This window comes from Apteryx rowi, unplaced genomic scaffold (assembly GCF_003343035.1).
Source record: "Apteryx rowi isolate R43461 unplaced genomic scaffold, aptRow1 scaffold_16, whole genome shotgun sequence".
In the NCBI taxonomy this organism is placed as follows: domain Eukaryota; kingdom Metazoa; phylum Chordata; class Aves; order Apterygiformes; family Apterygidae; genus Apteryx; species Apteryx rowi.
In genome coordinates this window covers 532,467-551,175 of record NW_020447863.1, presented here as the reverse complement: position 1 = coordinate 551,175, position 18,709 = coordinate 532,467, and the positions used below count along the sequence as shown (strand labels likewise).

Here is an 18,709-nt window from a genome sequence, read left to right as displayed (position 1 = left end):
AAGAAATCACAACAAGGGATGAGACAGTTTCTTTATCTGGAATTGGAAGTGCCAATCAACCCAATGTATGGACTACAGTGTACTACRCACTTCCTCACACCCTCCAGCATACTGAGTGGGGCTAAGCCTTTCAGTTATGTTCTTACCAAAACCATCTTGCTATGCTTTTCTCTACTCAAAGTAAATCCACAGGACAACTGTCTACCTTTGTCTTGAACAGGAAGCAACACACCATTGACAGCTGACAATGATAATTTCAGCTGGGACATAGTTCTGGCAGCTTGTATCTCATTTCCTACTAAAGGAGAAAGACACTACAGCACAGTGCGAGGATTCCTAATATTCAATATTTCTAAGCAACTCTGCAGAGTAGGTCCATGTTACTATCAGTGCTTTTCCACACATCACTGTGTGGAATCACTTTTCACACATCACTTTTAATGATTAATACTCTGACCACTCACAATTCAAAGAATTTTACAAATACAAGCTAACTGYTCAATACACAAATGTTGAAAAGAGATATTCTTGCTTTGCAGCTGCGGTAACTGAATCCTGGAGAGGTTAAGTAAGTTACCCAGAGTCAGAAGGAGCCAGCATCTGAGCTGCAGCTTTAGCTCCACAGCTCCTGCTGCTGTGCTCAGAAAGGAGATGGCTTTTTTTCTCGTGACAGAGAYGCATCAAAAACTCTGCCACACTCCTTCAAAGAATTCACCATGGCTACTCCAGAAATACCAAAAAGCCCAGATCTCAGAGCTAACCCATCACTCCCTTGAACACAGCTGCCACAGCAAGCCAGAAGAAGGTCAAATCCGTTCCAAGTGTCTGTCAACTTTCTGCTGAGCTAGGGCTTCAAGCACAAATGTTACCAAATGAGTTTCCCCTCGTGTGTCAAGAAAGCCACATTCAGATCAATACAGAACTGTTCAGCAGCAGCGAGACCGCAGGGAACCAGGCCCAAGGATCATTTCAGCTTATGTCACAAGCTGCACAGAAGGAGACACTCAGTACTTGGATACACTTGTAACACCCAGAGAACTGAAGGCCTAATCCTCATCAGATGCTCAGTTCCCCCAAGACTGAAGTCTCAGAGCTGAACTACTCACCTCATCATCCTTATACCAGGAGAGGTTCTCTGCTGTCAGGACAAACCAATACTCCTTGGAGCCACCCTTCATGATCCCGATGTTGTTGATGGTGAGCCAGCCCTTTCGGATCACCTAAGGGGACAGGAGTAGCAAGCATTAACAAGAATCCTAAAAGCCTGGCCTTAGGTGACAAGGGAAAGAACAGGGTATCCCTACACACAGAACACCATAGAAAGACAAGGAACACCATGCTCTCTGCTGCTGCCAAGAGAGCCCCCCAACTCAATTGGCCTAGGGCTCAAAAGGGCCAGGAATAGTACAAAAAGGAGGCAGGAAGGAACCTGGCTGTGCTGTGCATTATACCCTCTGCCAAGGGGAGAGAGATGCAGGAAGAACTGCATCAGAGAGCACCTCAGGCACTGGCACAACCTACAAGCACCAGATCACCGCAAAACACCCAGAGAAGGCCATGCCTAGAGTAAACCAAGCCAGCAGCAAACCTTTTGGCATGCTGTACACAAGGAGTGCTTCACCCAACTCAGGGGTGGGGGTGTGGGGGGACCAGTTCAAGAGGAAGATACGGGTGAGCAGATCAGAAAGGGTTTAGTTTAGTAACAAGGAGACATTAAGTATGAAGGAACAAAATGGTGCATCTGGAATCAGTACCTTGGACTTCAGCGTACCCATGTATTTGAATAATCACACTAGTTTAGGGCAGTACAAGTTCCTACACTTTTGGTTTGCAGAGAAGCCAGGCTATTACTCTCTAGGGCATTCCAACTCACCACGTGCTTTTTTAGAGACTCATGTGTGCAGTAATCAAATACAAGTATGCATCAGCTTAAATGCATCAGCCTTTTTATGCATATTACTTCACTGTTAACACCCAGATACATATGCATGTACATGTGGGTACCCTGTCGTATGGGTATGCTTGTTGAAAACAAGCTAATGTTGAAAAACCATGCAACTGCACTGCATATTAGCAAGTTGCACTGGGCAAGTAGCCTACCATGGAGGCACACAATCCTTTTCACTGTCAATTTATCCTACAAAGGTAAATGTAGAAACACTGGATCTTCACCTCACACCCACTGTTAAATTCAAGCTAGACCTATTCTCTTTGTGGACAGGAGGGGGCAGTGAAACAGAACCCCAGATCCCTAGATTACTGCTTTTCATCTCCACCCACTCACACCATCTATCAGCAGCTCTGAAATGTTCTTTAACATACTACCTTTGCACCTCATTTCTGCTTCACCTGTGTCTATTACCAGCTCTTTTCCTCTCCCTGTTCAGCAGCAGAGGGAATAGCTTGTCTATGCACTGTTCTTGCCTTCCCAGATGCAACATTAATGTTCATTAGCACACCCTGCTGAGTGGCCTTCTACTCACCAGGATCTCATCCTGCAAAGGGGAACCATAGCAACAGCAGCAGAGCAGAGAGCAGGAGAGGAGCAAAGAGAGGAAAGATTGTTACTAGGAAAGCTGGAGCAGGAGAAGAGAGGCTCAAAAATAAAATAAATTGGAACCTGTACCAAATCTTTTACCCCAGGTGCTTAAAAAAAAAAAGTCTGCTAGAGGGAAAAGTCCAAGTGCTTTACAGGTAGATCCAGAGCTTGTCCTTTGAGTTATTGTACACCACTCAGCTCTTCAGTAGGTATACTGCGAAGGACGGGGATCCCTACAGCTGCACCAAGATCCCATGAAGCAAATAGTTGGCCAGCCAAGCTTGCTAAACTATCAGCCTGTCAACAGCACTGAAACCACATGCCCATCTGCGTGCAGGGAAAGGTGGTCAAACATGTTCTAAGACTATGCATGTCAGAAGTGAAGGTCTTTAAAAAGAGGAATAAAGGAAAGCATTTGCTTCCATTCTTTACCAAGCTGCTTGTAAGGTCTTGTTTCTACAGGATCTTCTAGCCTAAATAACACTGCCATTTCCCCCAAAAATCTGGGAGAGGAAGGTGTCATTAGCCCCTTAAATTTTTAATTGCATATACCCTCCTTACAGTTCCTACAGGAAGAGGGACCTCCTCCTCTCCACTGCTGTCTTCTCCCAAGGGCATGTTGTTACACACCCAGTGCAGCCTTGGCTACAGAGCACTCTTTGCCTCCACCTGCAGGGTTTTAAGCCTTTCCAGTGAAGCTTTCCAGAAGAAAGCCCATGACCTCTCTTGAAATCCCCTTCCAGAAAGTAGATACCATCAACAGAAAAGACAACTAAAAAAGGAGAGTCTGTACTGACTGAAGCAGTTCAACCCTGGCAGTGGGGGGAGGGGGGACTGCAGAAGGGAGCTTAACCCATTTATAAGCAGCTTATGAATCTGAATCTGCATCTATGATATGCCAAGTGATCGCTACCCTTCACCTCAGCAGAAGAGATGGCACAGCTGGAGAAGGGGAGAGAGGACCCATGGATGTACGCAACATCATGTACGTCTACTATTAGCCAGACAACAGCAGTGAGCTTACATGAGATGTTGTACACCCTTCTGACCATGCAAGTGGAGCAGCCCTGCAAGACTAGATCTTAATGATCAAGGGTCCATTTCCCTCTACATTTCCCCTTTGTTGCTCCTAAATGCTCAGCTCTTCCTGACCACAGTCAGCCCAAAATGCTATCTTCCAGGTATAAATAGAGGTTGAGTAAAAAATTAGAGCACTGCTGCATCCAGCTCAGCACTTGTCCACCTGGTAGCTTCCAGGTAGAAAATACATCCTTCCTCCTTGCAGCAGTGAATGAGATGAAACTTGGCCTACCTGGTTGCCAGCTGCCTTCTTCTTGCTCATCTGGCTGCTCCTCTGCTGAGCACTGCAAACAACAGCAGAGACATTCAAAACCCCTCAGGCTCTCCTTGACCACCTGAATCCTGCTCCCACCAGAGAGCTGCTACGGTGAGTTCATGCTCCTCACYACTGGCTTCCAAGCCATGATAACCCCATTTATCTCCATCTGCTCTCTCAGCCTGGCCTGATCTTCTCACTCCCACCTGAACCACACCTGGGCCACTAACCCTCCACAGTTTTTGCCTTTTTCCCCCCTGACACAACCCTACATCTTTCGAGCATCCCTCTCTGTTCCCCACCAGCAAATGATCTAAGTAGCTTTGCGATATGGAGCCACTGAAGAGAGGAGCAACACTGAGACTGAGCTGTATGTTGGGATCACAGTATCTGCACCAGGGCCTCTGCAACCCATTTACTGGAGCAGCTATAGGGCAGGGCCACAGGGAACACACATAGAGGAGAGGAGGCAGTAGGATATCGGTGCTTACTTGGCAAAGCCAATGAAATCCTCATGGTTTGTGTTCATGTAAGCCAGCTCGATGTCTATTAGAAGCATGACCTGCCAAACAGAGGCACAGACAGAGCAGGTAAAACACCAGTGACTGACACTGAGAATAGTCCGGGGCAAAAAGAGCCCTGTACATTGTTCATCTGATCAGCTGGAGGCCCCGGGCTCAGAGCTCAGCTCCAAATCCAAACTTGGAGAGGCCTCTCTCTAGCCCAGAGTGTCCCCTCAAAGGCTGCCCACCCCCCTCCCCACCTACCCACCCACCCCCCTCTCACATGCTCCTGAGCCCCTACCTGATCCTTGGTCCTGCCCTCTCTCTCGCGGATGTGGGTAGTAACAATCCTCTCCATCTCCTCGCGCAGGTGAGGGTACTGGCTGAGCTGCAGGAGAGAGAGCACACGTGCACATGGGAAAGGGAGGCATAAAGGGGGGAACAGCCCCCCGCATGTAAGCGTGCACACATACACCCTGCAATCAGACATTTTAAAGTTCTGGAAGGCTGGACTTGCAGACAGATTTTCCAAGTTCCTTGGGGTCTGTTGGGGCAAGGCTCTCATTCCCTTTTGCTCTGAGCTTCAGAGAAAAGCCCTTTTCACTCTTAGAGCAACTGTTCTGTCTCATGGGAGACCTGCTCCAAACCCACCACACTCTTCCTAGTACAAGGCTTGTCTCAAACCCCACATGTGAACACAGTGGTTGTCTGTTGGGTTTTTCCCACTAAACTGAGCCATTTCTCTAGAAGTTCAGCATCTCACTGGCTAAGTAGGTGAATGACCCTGTTGCTACAGCCTGCTGAATCCTACAGGAAGTCTCCCTGGGAGGAGAAGTGGATTTCACCCCTCATTTGCTGAGACACTATGATAAAGCATCCAGCCCTCTTTGTTGACACCCGCAAGCAGAGACAGAGGCTCTGGCCAGCTCGAGGGGGCTGGTCTCCAAGGACCATCGTGCTCTGGGCATCAGGACACTGCTTCTACCTGCTCTCTGCCTGTGTTGGGGCAGGATCACACAGTTGGGGCCTAAGTTCATATCACGCCTACACCACACTTTTTCCCACATTATGGAGTGAGGGGGGTGTAGGCAAGATTCATTCCCGAGCACACTGAGAAGGAAGTAGAAAGACATTATTGTCTGGTTCAAGAGAAAATATCCATAGAGATCATATAAGAGAAACCTCTTCCAAAATGAGCACCCTTAAAGTCCTCTGGCATTCACACAACACCTGCCTCAGAGCAGAGCAGTAGTATGACAGGGACACTTGATCTGGCTAAGATCTAAAGGACTTTGGCCATTGTCTTCAATAGGATCAGGCTTCACTGCCAAATCTCAGCTACCAGTAGGAGGTTACTCCAGCATTCAGGTCAATGACTGGAAAAAAAAAATCAGTTGTTTAATGCAAGTCCCATGTTTTCTGAGTCAGGATTATTTCTCATTTAAGTACATTCAGCTCTTTGCCATGACTGGTGCAGTACCATCTGAAGACCTTAGCAATAGTAATAGTTAAGGCCCTTCGTCTGTGAAACTATGCTTACCAAGCTGCATGATAAAGTAAACCCCTCTCTACTCTTTACAGCAGCGCATGACACCATCTTACTGAAGCCTAGCAGAGAATGCAATTCATAAGCCTCCAGCAATTTCAGTGACAGCACCTGAAAGCTTTCTCAGGTCACACCTAGACTCAGAAATAAAATTAATTCTCCAGCTGCAGGATCTAGTCTTTTTTTCCTGCCTCTTTTCCTATCCTCTGCGAAATCATTTCCTCCATTGTTTCCAATCACCTTCAGTTTGACTACAGTGGCAAACATCATTTCCTAGTATCATTCCATTATACCCCCTCACAGGGTATATTTAAAAATCTCATTTGCCTCTGACCTGTATTGCATGAGTTTGTTTCTGCAGTTTACACGAGAGCTGCTTCTTTAACTCATCCGGCCTTTTGCTCCATATACATAAGCAGCTGCAACACACTAGAAGAAACTGGCTCAAGGAACGCAGCATCACTGCTGGAAGTCAGATTTTACACTATCTCGGGCAACAATTTTCCTAACTTCTGACTACAAACACTCTCAGACCCTCTTAACACTCTTAAGAGTCAGGGCAGTTGCAGTAACCTGAAACTCAAGTTGAGAACTAACTTTTATATTGCCTATTTTCAAATGCGATGTCTGTCTGAATGCCAGTGACCCTAGAGACAGGGAAAAAATGAGTGGAAATTAGCTCTCCCCACCACCACCTTGTCTTGAAAGGGCAAACGAGGTGTTCTCCATGATCTTTATGGTTCAGGCAGCTGGTTGCTTCAGAGACACACAGGCAAAAGCTTCCTGTTTCCTTTGGGGGGTTGGCAAAGGATAGATGGGCAAGTTATGTCAAACAGACAAAAACAGGAAGTCGGAAAACCTCTAAGCAAGTCTCAGCTTCTTTGCTTCCAAAAAAAAAAAAAAAGAAAAAAGAAAAAGAAATACATATATATATATATATATACACACATATACACACCACCCCTATCCCCCCCACCCCAAACAACCCAAAGGCAAACAAAGGGTGCAAAATGAGTTGCAGTTTATTCGGAACCCAGGTCATTCAGCAAATTATGTGCAAAATAAATTGACAGCATCGATCCCCGTGCAGGAGCTTCCAACCCCAAGCATGCATAGAAGCAAGGGTGGATAAGGGAAAAGGACACAGACACCAGCCACAAGATGTCACATCCACCAGGCAACATGCAAGAGGGCACAGAGGGGCAGGGAGTTAACACCAGCAGTACAAACAGCACCCAGAAATGCCATGACTCTGAAAGACAGGAGAGCAGGTGACCCTTCAAAAGGCTAAGTCTGCCAGCTAGGATCATTTACCAGCTCAAGTGGGTTTTTAGTCCTGTTTCAGCTGCACTTTCCTGTTCAATCAATACAAGCTCCTGGCCCTCTTTGAAAAACAATTCATCCCAATGCTCCTTAGATCCCCCTTTTGCAAATTCCAGGAGTCCCTGCAAGCACACTGAAGATCTCTACCTCTAGTGGAAAGGATGCTGAGCTGTGACACCTTTCTGTGAGATGCTGCAGTGCAGCCTGGCACAGAAGGTTCCCGCTTTTGGAACAGCACTAGCTACAACGCTATCTTCCTGAATGCAAGTGTCCACATACTTACACCATCTCTCTGTATTTCAAAGCTACTCTCCATTTAACCAACTGCAAGAAGTTCAGCAGCAGGCCAGGCAAAACAGCTGTTAATGGCTTTCTTCTCTTTAGCCCTCAACTTTGTCTAAAAGTCAAGAGATAGTAAACCGCAAGTCTCTTTGCACAGAGGGAAGCTGTACTTCTGCAGCACTCAAGAACAGATGGATTTGACTCCATGTTCTTTATTCATAACCCCTTATTATTCCATCCATGCAGCTTTACCAACTGCATGTACAAAGATCCCTTCACCAACTGGGGTGAAATGAAATAATTGTGACAGCATACGACAACAAGAACACACAATACTTTAGGACAGCAACAAAGGCCGTTAAGCTAATTCAAGAGGTGCCAGCCCAAGCTGTCTGTCTTCAAGAAGCCTTACAGGATCTTCAGCAAGCTCAAAGGTCTGTCACCCAAAAGACAGCATCAGTCCACAACACAACAGGGAGGCTGTAACTGCCTTACTGTTAGTATCAGTTCCTGAGCAGCCTTTTCCAAATGCTTCCCCAAACAGCACATGCTCTTGTCCAGGTCAGGCAGTTGAGGCTGGGACAGGCAAGGTAACAAATACTGCATACCAGCGAGTGACCCTACGCAGCTGGTCCCCTTTGCTTTAGGCCATTAGAACATATCTTGCAGACTGGCTGCTAAGTGGCCTATGGCGCTTTCAGATATCTCCTGACCTTCTACCCTCTTTCAGAGGAAGATACAGGCAAGATTAACCTTCTCTCAACACACGTAGACTTTTGACTTCAAGCATTGCTGGAGCGTCCCTTTTATTTTCTAATACTATTGCTGGTTGGCTTCATTCAGGTATTTATTTCTCATCTGTATTTAACATCTGCCTCCCTGGCCTCTCGGGCTTTTATTACAGCCATTAGTCTCCTAAAAACATCACTGCTACCATCAGCTTCCTTGCAGGACATCTTGCTTGCATCACCCTGAAATATCCCCACCAGGTCCTCTACCATGTCATGCATTAAAAATCCATGGAGAGCAAGTGAGTGTCCAGCACATCTAATAAGGTGGTCCAAAAAAGCAACTGAAATTCAACATCCTCAGGGTTTTCATGATCCTTCTCCCCTCCCACCTCTCCCCACCCACAGCAGACATCTCCAGCCAGATGCAGAAAAACAGTGTAAACAAAAATCAAAGCCACTGACATCAAAAAACCCACAAAAGAAACAGTCTGGAGAGGAGTTCTGCATTGCCACAGTGATCTGGCAACAGCAGGACACAGCAAGAAATAGATTGGGCAGTGCTCAGGGCTTGTTAGAGTTGTCTCTGTAACAGGGGCGGGAGATGAGCTCTGCATTGTAAGTACAACTAGACCTCATTAGTTCAGCTCTCGCCTTCGCTCTGAACTCAAATCAGTTCCGATCTTCCCTTCCTTCCCAATTTAGGATTATGTCAGTGAACCTTGATCCAAATCTGCAGAAGGGGATTGCAATTTAAGTCTTAAAATACATAGCAGAACAGCCCTTTCCATCTCAGTTTCCAGAAGAACCCACTACTGTTTTGCCATGGATGGGTTTCTGGCCCCTCACTGGTAAATTTAACACAAAATAATTGCCACGTTTCCTTTATTTTCAGGAGGCAGGTGGTGCCCTCTCCTGGAGGAAACTAGCCTGGGAAACAAACCCACTCTTGCCCCAACCTCTGAGCAGCATTCATTTAACACCCTCCATTTCACTCAGAGGCAGTTTTTCCCTCTCTACCTACAGCTGCCCTCTGCTAGCCTAAGGCTTCACCTCTGTTGGTTTACAGCATACAAGCAAGAGCCTCCACACTACCTCGCAGCAAGCATAGTCCATGGAGCGAGAGACCAGCAGGAGAATGATGCAGAGGGTGCAAGGGACAGTGGTCTTTCTGACACCAACTACCTTTGGCAGAACATTTTGCACCTCAAACTTTCAACCGATTGCTGCGTTGTACATGACACTGTTTAACATAGCTCTGCAGACAGAGCAGAAGCCTGCAGACTGCTCATGCTGGGGGGGATGTAATGTCTATTTCTGGCTTTTTACCATTTCCTAGGGTATCTGGATTTCTAAGGGGGCCACTGCAAAAACAAATGAAAGGTTCCAGATGTGCAGGCAGTGGCACAGCAAACAGCTTGCGATGGGGTTTAATCCACACTGAGCTGAATGCCACTGACCTAGGCAGAGGAAGAGGGCAGGATGCAAAGCAATCCACTGGATCCAGCTCACTACTTGGCTAAAGAGCCCATGAGCTAATACCCACTTTTCTTGGCCTGCTTTTAATTGTAACTGCTCCAGTGCCTACAGATTGCTGCTCTCCTTTAGATGCATCTTTATAGCTATTTGCTCTAACTAGTTTGTTGGAGTTCCTGCAGTGCATGTGAGAAAATAGTGTGAGTGTGTGTGGGAAGGAGGGGGCGTTGTCCTTTCTTTGCATTTTTGGTTTCTTTACCTTTTCGCTACACTTTCTGATGGTGGATGTGAGCTCACTCACTACCATATCCACACACTTCAGACTCGGCTCCTTCAACTTCTGCACCTGCTTTTTCACTATGGCTTCAAAAGCGAGGTCAGGCGTGAAGAGACCCGTTCTGCATGGCAAGGGCAGGGTGGGAGGAAGCAACGAGGAAGAAAAGAGCGAAGCAGAGGAGGAGCAGGAAAGAGGAGAAAAGAGGAGGAAGGAAAAGGGAAAAGAGAGAAAACACAAGGCAAAATGAAAAGTGAGATTTTGGTTCACTCCATCAGTTCATCGAACCAGGTGAGCATTGCTATGGGGCCTGTGCACTGCCAAGTATCGGGAGAGTCTACAGGCAGATGGAAGAAGCAGAGGGGAAGGAAGAAGGAGCAGCTGGGCTGGTGAAATGGTGAGCTGTCAAGAGCAAGATGAATGAATGGAAACCCCCAAGGAGCAAGTGATGTTTTACTGAATAATGCTTCTTTGCATTTTAAGGTAAATCTGCTTACCACAGTGGGCCACTGACTCTTTTCCTAGAGACCCACCATGTCTCCTTTCCCTTTGTCTCAGGCATTCCCCCTTCCCACCATGGTTATCCCCTTCCGCTTTCCTTATTCCAGCTGCAGGAGGCCTGAACAGGAGCCAAGTTAAGGCTTGCAAAGGTCTGTCACTTGCGTCTGGTTTTGGCAGCAGGAAAGCCGATCTGAATGCATGTCTTGCTTGGTTGCAGGGGTTCAGACAAACTGCTCTATTTATGGAGCATCTTTTGTCTCACTCACCTTCCCTGCAATAGCAACTTCCTCAATAAGACTAATCAGATGCACGCAGTATTTACGAAAATGCAGACAAGGCATCCATACCTGTACAAAACATCAATTTTGCCCTAGCTAACCTGTAGCACCAGACTGATACAGGCCAGTCAAGGTTTTTAAGGAAATGCAGTATTGGTGGAAATTAGTATAAGTGGCCTGTATTTTCAGTGGTTCCACTAATAAAAAGGAGAAAGTCCACAGAAACTGAAGCTATTGAAATATGGACAAGATTAATCAAATTCAAGGCTATTACTGCACACAAGTTTTTCAGCACATCTTTAACTCTCTAAAGCTTCTGCTAGGGTGCTCTTTGTAACACAGTCTCAGACACTGCTTTTAGTATGATGTATTAGTGCTTTCAAGGGAGCGTTGTCCGTTTAACATAAGGAGAACACCCTGCAAGGTAGGGTTAATAGTTAAATCTGGGGTGCCTACAGCTGAAAACAATCACCATTTTGTTTATATCAAATATTTGCTCATTCACCTTACCATCTTGCACATTTCCGGATAGCATCCGCAAGACACCAAGCCCCACTGCTCTATTAAAATGCTCTCCAACACGTACTATGGGACTGGCAACTAATCTGTCATTAAAGCAAGAGTGTCAGGATATGTGATAGGATTCAGCTTCACCCAAAGGCCTCTCTCAAGTTGCCAAAGCCCCTTTTGAGCAAAGCAAGGGCATTTGCAGAGTTACTTTCACACCCTCTGACTCAAAACCATTTCCTACTCATCCAGCCAGCCAGCTAACCTCAATACAAACTCAGTTACTATTTCCTTTACTACCTGGCCCTGGGAGTGGGGCACGCTCAGAGGGAGCCCGGCACAGAAACCAGTCCCTTCAAGCATCTGAAGGCCACCTGAGTGACAGTATCATTTTGTTTCTGAAGAAACAAACAGTAACCGTGACTCCTGGCACACACAGAACAACCAGCACTGAAATCAGTGATCATATTCCCAGCAATGGGACCCAAACAAGAAAGGGAGTGTCTTAATCCTGCATCTGTGACCTTTTCTGCCCTGGCCCTTCTCCTCCCTTGTGTCCCACCTGTCTGCACTTGTCACCTGGTGACCTGAGGAACCCACTGCTGTCAGAGCAAACAGTCTCTTCACTAGTGAAATTTTTATCAGGGGAAAAAGGGAGCAAAGAAAGAAAAGACGAAGAAAAGCTGAAAATGGAGGAAAGGGAGCAGAGGGAGACAGAATGAATGGGAGATTTTTGGATAGCAACTGATGGATGGTGAACAAACAAAGAGAAACTGCAGAGGGCATGAAAAAGGAAGGCCCTCCTGATCCCATTAGCAGGCGACTCTGGATACTTGGCAGCCCGAGGGCCAGTGCTTACCTGTCGCCAGGCTCTAATGGCAATTTTCTGGGTGCTTCCCACAGTCACACACCCCAAAAGAGGACAGCAGGACAGAAAAAGGAAGCTCCTCCAGCACTCTAGAAACCTGAGCAATCTCTCACTGCAGCCACTTTGCTTTCCCAGTCTGTCCTGGGGGGCAAAGCATGTGTCTGCACACCTGAGCCCTTCTGCAGAGGCTCCTGGCCTCAAGAGCTGCTGTCGCTTGCAGAAACACCTGAGTGTCAACACTTGGGCACCTCTTTCCCTTTGCAAAGGCAAGACATCAGACTCCCCAGGCGCCTCCTGCAATGCCCATTTACCTGCACCTGAAAAGCCAGTGGTGATTCCAGTCTGTGGTGCCCATGCTACCTCCTAACTCAGGTTCCTTTTCACCAGTATCTGTCCCTGTCTGAAGCAGCAAGCCATGGCTGAGAGGAACAGCAGGTGTTTTCCCATCCATCTCCTGCCACTTTTCAACCCCAGCCCAAGCCCAGCTGCAGAAACAGGCTGCCATATCCAGAGAGCAGAGTTATGGCAGGTTCCCCCCACAGCTCCGCTGAAGCCCAGTATGGGTCCCAGAGGGCACAGCCCAAAGCCCTCCCTCTCTCAGAGGGGGCAAGAGGAGCCCAGAGGTGGATGGATGTTTCTAACTTGCTTCTTCTCAGCCATGCGCCACTCTTCCAGAACAGGATATGGACCAAGCCAACCAGAAACCAAGCCAAACACCACAGGAATGTTTCCCTGCAACACAACCCGCAGCCGTAACCGCTGCGGCCTACAACATTCAGCTCCGTACACCCAGCACTGACATTGAAGGCTAGCTCAGGATTAACCCACCCCGGCTTTTACAAGCACGGAGGGGCAAAATTTAAATCCCATGCTTCTGGCTTGGAAAACAAAGCCAGAAACTAAATTTAAAGTCAAATATAGCTCCATAAGAAGAAATAACCCTGGCTTTGGAAGGAATCGGGAGTCATGCCACAGAGCAGGAGGGGGCAGGGGGGACATTTCCAGCATCCCCTCGGCTCTAACGCCGCAGGAGAGCCAGGCCACAGCCCACGTCCCGCAGCGCTTCCTTTTCTGTTTGGCTTGTTGGCTGGATCGCCCCGGGCTGGTACCACTCAGGTCTAGTCATGCTGAGGAGGTGGTTAGAAACACCGAGTTTCACTGCAGGCAAGGCCCTGCCCGGGCCGCAGTGCTGCACCGCAGCCAGCGAGCAGTGGGAACAGGTCAGCTCCATGCTGCCTCCGGTTACCTTCTTGGTGCACTGTCTAACGGTATTGATTAACTCCGAAATGACCATGTCCACGCATTTCAGGCAAGGCTCTTTAATCTTCTTCACCTGCTTTTTCACAATGGTCTCAAAGGCCATGTCGGGCGTGAAGAGACCGGTTCTAAACACCCAGGGTGGGGGGCGAGACAAGGCAGGAGGGGGAGAGGGGGCAAGGAGAACGTCACAGCATTACATACACATCTTAGAGCAGGCACCGCCATCGCTGAAACCCAGCACGCGGGGCTGAGGGGACCTCACACCCCTCGCACGAGCCCTGAACAAAGTCCTTTGAAAAGGGAGGGTGCTCAGCACCTCCCAAGATAGAGGCACTGTGGGCAGAATCATCCTCCCGCTGGACACCAGCGCCAGGCTGCCTTTTCACCTCAGCCGCCATTTTGCTGCTGGCGCCAGGCCGTCATTTCACTTCAGCCGCCATTTCACCATTGGCACCAGGCCTGAGGGCAACGAGGGGCCGACCCCCTCCACAGCGTATTTTACCTCGGAGTTGTGCAGCAGGTGAGAGGCCTTTTCTTAATGATTTGAACACTAACACATTTGATCCCCTCTCTCAAACTCAGCTAGTGACYAAGCAAAAAAAAAAAAAGTGAAAATAAATGTAGGTCAGTATCTGCCTGCATCCCAGCGTGCAGGAAGGGCACTGAGAGGCGCCAGGCTCCAGCTGCCTTCCTGGGAGCGGCGGGTCTTGAGGCTGCGCTTTCTGACCGTTAACCTCCACCGATGGGAATGCAGGTGCGTTCGCTAGCCGGCCACTGGGATTCGCTCCCACCTGCGCCATTGGGACCCTGGCACTGGGCACCCCAATGCTGCCTCAACTCTGTAGCAGTTGAGGTGCTCAGCACCAGGGGATTATTTTGAATGTTGGTTAATATGGGGGGGGAAGTGGGCAAACAAACTTTTAAAACTAAATGAAGTAGCAAGTAGGGGCTTGCATCCCTCCCTCTCTCCTTTCTTACACCAAAACACGAGGAGCAGGAAAATAACTGATCACCAAGGCAGTTTTACCTTTTGGGTTTCTGTGACTCTCACACGGAAAGAGAAAGCACAACTGACTTGGATGATTGTCCCTACTTCCAAATTTCAAGGCTGCTCGAGCTGCTGGAGGGCCTGGGAAGGCAATCCTTCCCCTCCAGCTGACCTACCGTACCTCTGCAGTCTTCAGCTCCACTCGGAAGGTCTAGAGGTATTTACAAGGCTATGCAGCCAGTGGTCTGCCTAGTGCCTGATACGTGCCTTATACCATGGATGTTCTTGATGGCATAGCTAATCTCTCGTCGCAGCTCCTTCTCATCAAACTCCATCTGCACCAAGAGAGAATTTTAATCAGAATCAGTCTGACCCTCCTATTTGCACACGCACACACACAAATAGGATATACAACAGCACGCATTGCAGAGAACGGAGCCATGCCAAGCCATGAGCACCCACTGTCATGAGACAGACGAGATACTGGCCCAAAAGTTGGATATTGAGTCCAGCCATAAGGCTTCTGTTGCCAGTGGGGACATCCTGGACAAATGTGAAAAGCTAAGGGCCTGTATTTACAGGTGCCAAGCCCCAGCAGCTCCCATGGACAACATGGTGTCTCCTTAGAGACAAAGGAATGAGACTGAATTGCTAGATTGCTTTCTAAAACAAGCTGGTTTGTCTCCTGTAATTTAGCATAAGGTCTTGGCAGCTTCTCTCCCGCCCCCCTTCTTCAATGAAGACCTTAGAAATGTATTATCCAATACAAGGCAGGCTAGAGCCTTCAATAACAAGGTCTCATCTTATTTAAATGCAAAAAGGAAACAAAAAAAATGCAGAAGATCCAAAACAGAGTGGAATGTTGTGTCTCTTGATTCTGTTCAAACAGACACTAAAAAAGTTTTCCCCTATCACGTCTTCCTATCAATTTAGTATACTTTGTTGTCCAAGAAAACTATCATTCCATAAAGATTCTCTTCAGCTGTTATGACAGTACAGGAGTTTCTATACCATTCCCACCTCAAGGCCACTGATAGAGAAAAACAGATGTATCCCGAGGTATATCCTACATCGTCTTTCCTGCTTCATGCATATGCATTAGGGCAACTTCAGGCCCAGTCTGGTGCTGATGATCAAGGAAGTACAGGTTTCAGCACCACCTGCACTATGTGCAATTCAGTCTGGAAAACAGCTCTGACACTCCGTATCTGCAAGGACATTCAGACATTGTTTTGCTATTGTCCGTGTCAAAGGAAGTTACTCTGCACATTTAATTTAGCATTTAGGGGATTTAAGCCAGACAAATGTTTTCATCTAATTAGGAGGAGAAGGTTCAAGTTCTGTCACAAGGACAAGGGCTAAGGGAAAGGTCAGCACTGTAAAAAGGCTCCAGCAAAGGAAGACAACAGGAAATGAAGAAGGTGGTGATAAAAGGAAAGACAAAATAAAAAAAAATAGTGGTCAGTTAAAGGGAAGAGAGCTGATGAAAGATGCCAAGAGAGGTAAAAAGCCAGACAGAAGAGAGAGGTAATAGACAGCAGGCAAAGAGAAAAATTGGATCTCAACAGCCAGTTATACCTTCACCAGTTCAAAGGGAAAACGCTCATGGAAGATGCGGTTAATCCTAGCTCCTCCTGACAGCTCATAGGTATCAATTTGGTCTCCAGAGCCTTCAATGCGTTTCTCAAAGTCCACAGCAAACTGCTGGACCATCCTGAAGCAAACAAAAAGAATGAAGCAGAACACAGGGCTAAGCAGTTTCTCCAGGGAGGGGCATGCAGTTGAGGTCACTTACTGAAGCAGAGCTTTGGTCTTGCGGGCAGGGTCATCAGGGCGGAAGTTCTTGTACTCCTCCACCTCCTTCTCAATGGAGAGGAGCTGGCTCTGGAGCTTATTCCGCAGCCCTGGCAGGGTGTCACGGATGTGGTTGGTCAATTGCTGCACAGGAAGAAGGTTTACGAAGATAATGAACTTGTATATGGTTACTGGGAAGAGTTTGCTACCTCAACAGAAAGATGAAAGCTCTTCAATTACTCTGTTTTCAATTCCTTTGAGTGTTCCTAATAATAAGTCTATCCCAGGACAGATATTAGTCATAAGCTGGGTGAATCCTGCCTCCCCAACTCCTGCCTATTTTACCCTCAAGTCTGTCCTTCTAGGATAGTCCACGCCTCCCATTCATACAAACTTGTCATCTCAAACCCAGGATTAAACTCTACTTACAATCATCAGCCTCTGCCACTTACACCAGGGTAAAGGCTATTCTGTCCACAAGTTAGCACACCACTGACACCCATCTCTGCAGCTTCACTGCAGCACACTGGAGGGTAGTGGTTAAGCCCATTGTCACCAGTAAGAGTGACAAGGCAAGGTGGAAGGAGTCAAAGCTACTGGTAAGGCTCTAAAAAGAAGGCTTCCACAGAGCACAGCTATGGAACACTCCAAATGTTACTAAGAGGGCAGGAACAAAAACAGAATGCTTCTTCTCCATTTAAGGGAGTATTTCAAGGGAGCAGAGAGGAAAGCAACAATAAGTTGCTATTGCATGAGACAGGAGATAAAACAGCCTTAATAGAAGAGAAAAATGACTACTACCAGTATCAATTTTATTTCACATGTAAAAAACAATCTTTGCAGCTTACCATTTGGCACAGAACCCACTAGAGGTTTAGAAGGGAATTTTTTAAGCAAACCAGAAAAATCTTGCATTCTGTTAGTGTAAATGCAGATGAACTTTATGAACTGACTATTAATTTTGCACCAGTGCCACTGAGAGAATAAAGCAGTGCTTTGCCTTTAGAGTGTAAGCTCAATTATTGACCTTAATGTGTTTCACTATATCAGTGTTATCCCAGTCAGGCACATTTCATAAGACCTGGCACTGGAACTCTTTTTATGATGCAGAGAAGGAAAAAAAAAAAAGAGTCAACCAATCCTCACAAGGCTCACTGGCAAAACAGGGATTGAGAGAGCCCTCTTTCCAGAGGACTGTAAATATTTATCAGCTTGTTGACCAAAAATTGCAGGATTTTCAGTATTTTTCCATCTCAGAGAAGCCCTGATGACCAGGCTAGCCACAGTTTTGTGACACAGTAGGTGGCAGTTCCCAACTGGTGATAGTACCTGGTTCAATACTTTCTGCAGGTAGGGGGTTCCCATGCGATCAGCCATGTGTCTGTAGGCTGGGTGGGAGAGAAAAAATTTTCTCTCTGCAGCCAGAGCAGCCTGAATGTCCTTCTTGCCATCAATGTCCTTCTGACTTCTGTTGACTACACCAATGTAACCTGGAAGAGAGGGGGTTAGAGATCAGATGGCTGCAAGGATGAGAACATAAAGGGGAGTCCGAGCTTGAGGAGAAAGTTAGATAGCAACACAGTAAGAGGGAGACTCCAAAGGCAGATAATTATTAGGAAACAATTAGAAGAGTTTAAAACTAGAATTTCCTCTGAAAAACCAAGGTTTGGTACTTAGTATGCAGAATAAGAATATGACTATGTAACTGAGAATTATTTTATGTATTACTTTGTTTCCCAAAGAAGTGAGGAAAGAATGTAAAGATTATCAAAGAATAAGGCTATGCTTCTGCTAGGACTCCATATCAAGATTCAAATATCTGAAGAGTTCCCATTAACAGTGTGACTCACCCCTTTCCCCCAACTTTTCTTGATTTTGGCTTGGAACAGAGATGGCTTAACCACAAGTTATAGCAGAAGTTCTAGTAACATCAAAAGAAGGGGGTGAAGCCAGGGTTCTTTACACAGGGAGGATGGAGACAGGAGATCATGAGCAAAGCAAGAGAAACCATACCTCTACGAAGAGGAAGCAATTTATTTTCTAATACATCTCGTGCATCAGTTCCTTCATCCATAAGATCCAGTTTAGTGATGACTCCAATAGTGCGTTGCCCTATTGAAAAACCCACAAGCATACTTGATCAAGCAACAAATAGCTCCTGTAAGTTCTCTGAACAGAGAAAATATTACACATTGCCCAACTTGGCTACTCATGGGCTCTTGGACTCAAACATGTGAGATTCCCACCATGCCCAAGAGGCCATGAAACCAAACCAAATAATGGAGGTCAGTTCTCAGTTACACCCTCCTGAAATGCCCGTATGCTATGCCACAGAAGAGAGGGAGTTTAGTGTAAAGTTTCCTGCTTACTTATTACATTCACCAGGCAGACTGTGGATGGGTGAAGTGAACAAAGGGAAGTCTTCTACCCCTTCGGGAATGGGGCAGGGGCAAAGGAAGAGATTACCAAAAAAAAAAAAAAAAAAAAGCCATTTACAGCTTTCTGG

General features: G+C 46.8%; 1 protein-coding gene across 3 annotated transcripts in view; it reads right to left on the bottom strand.

Annotated features, from left to right (window-relative positions):
• Positions 1–18,709, bottom strand: part of DNM1 (dynamin 1) — a 52,683-nt gene that overhangs the window by 25,056 nt on the left and 8,918 nt on the right. For all 3 annotated transcript variants that reach the window (XM_026059737.1, XM_026059738.1, XM_026059739.1), the window contains 10 exons: positions 18,217–18,315; positions 17,533–17,693; positions 16,205–16,347; positions 15,988–16,123; positions 14,677–14,744; positions 13,408–13,546; positions 4,680–4,766; positions 4,367–4,437; positions 3,852–3,903; positions 1,107–1,220 (listed from right to left, as the gene is read on the bottom strand). In XM_026059737.1, coding sequence (XP_025915522.1) covers positions 1,107–1,220; positions 3,852–3,903; positions 4,367–4,437; positions 4,680–4,766; positions 13,408–13,546; positions 14,677–14,744; positions 15,988–16,123; positions 16,205–16,347; positions 17,533–17,693; positions 18,217–18,315 — 1,070 coding nt within the window. The remainder of the gene's footprint in view (positions 1–1,106; positions 1,221–3,851; positions 3,904–4,366; positions 4,438–4,679; positions 4,767–13,407; positions 13,547–14,676; positions 14,745–15,987; positions 16,124–16,204; positions 16,348–17,532; positions 17,694–18,216; positions 18,316–18,709) is intronic.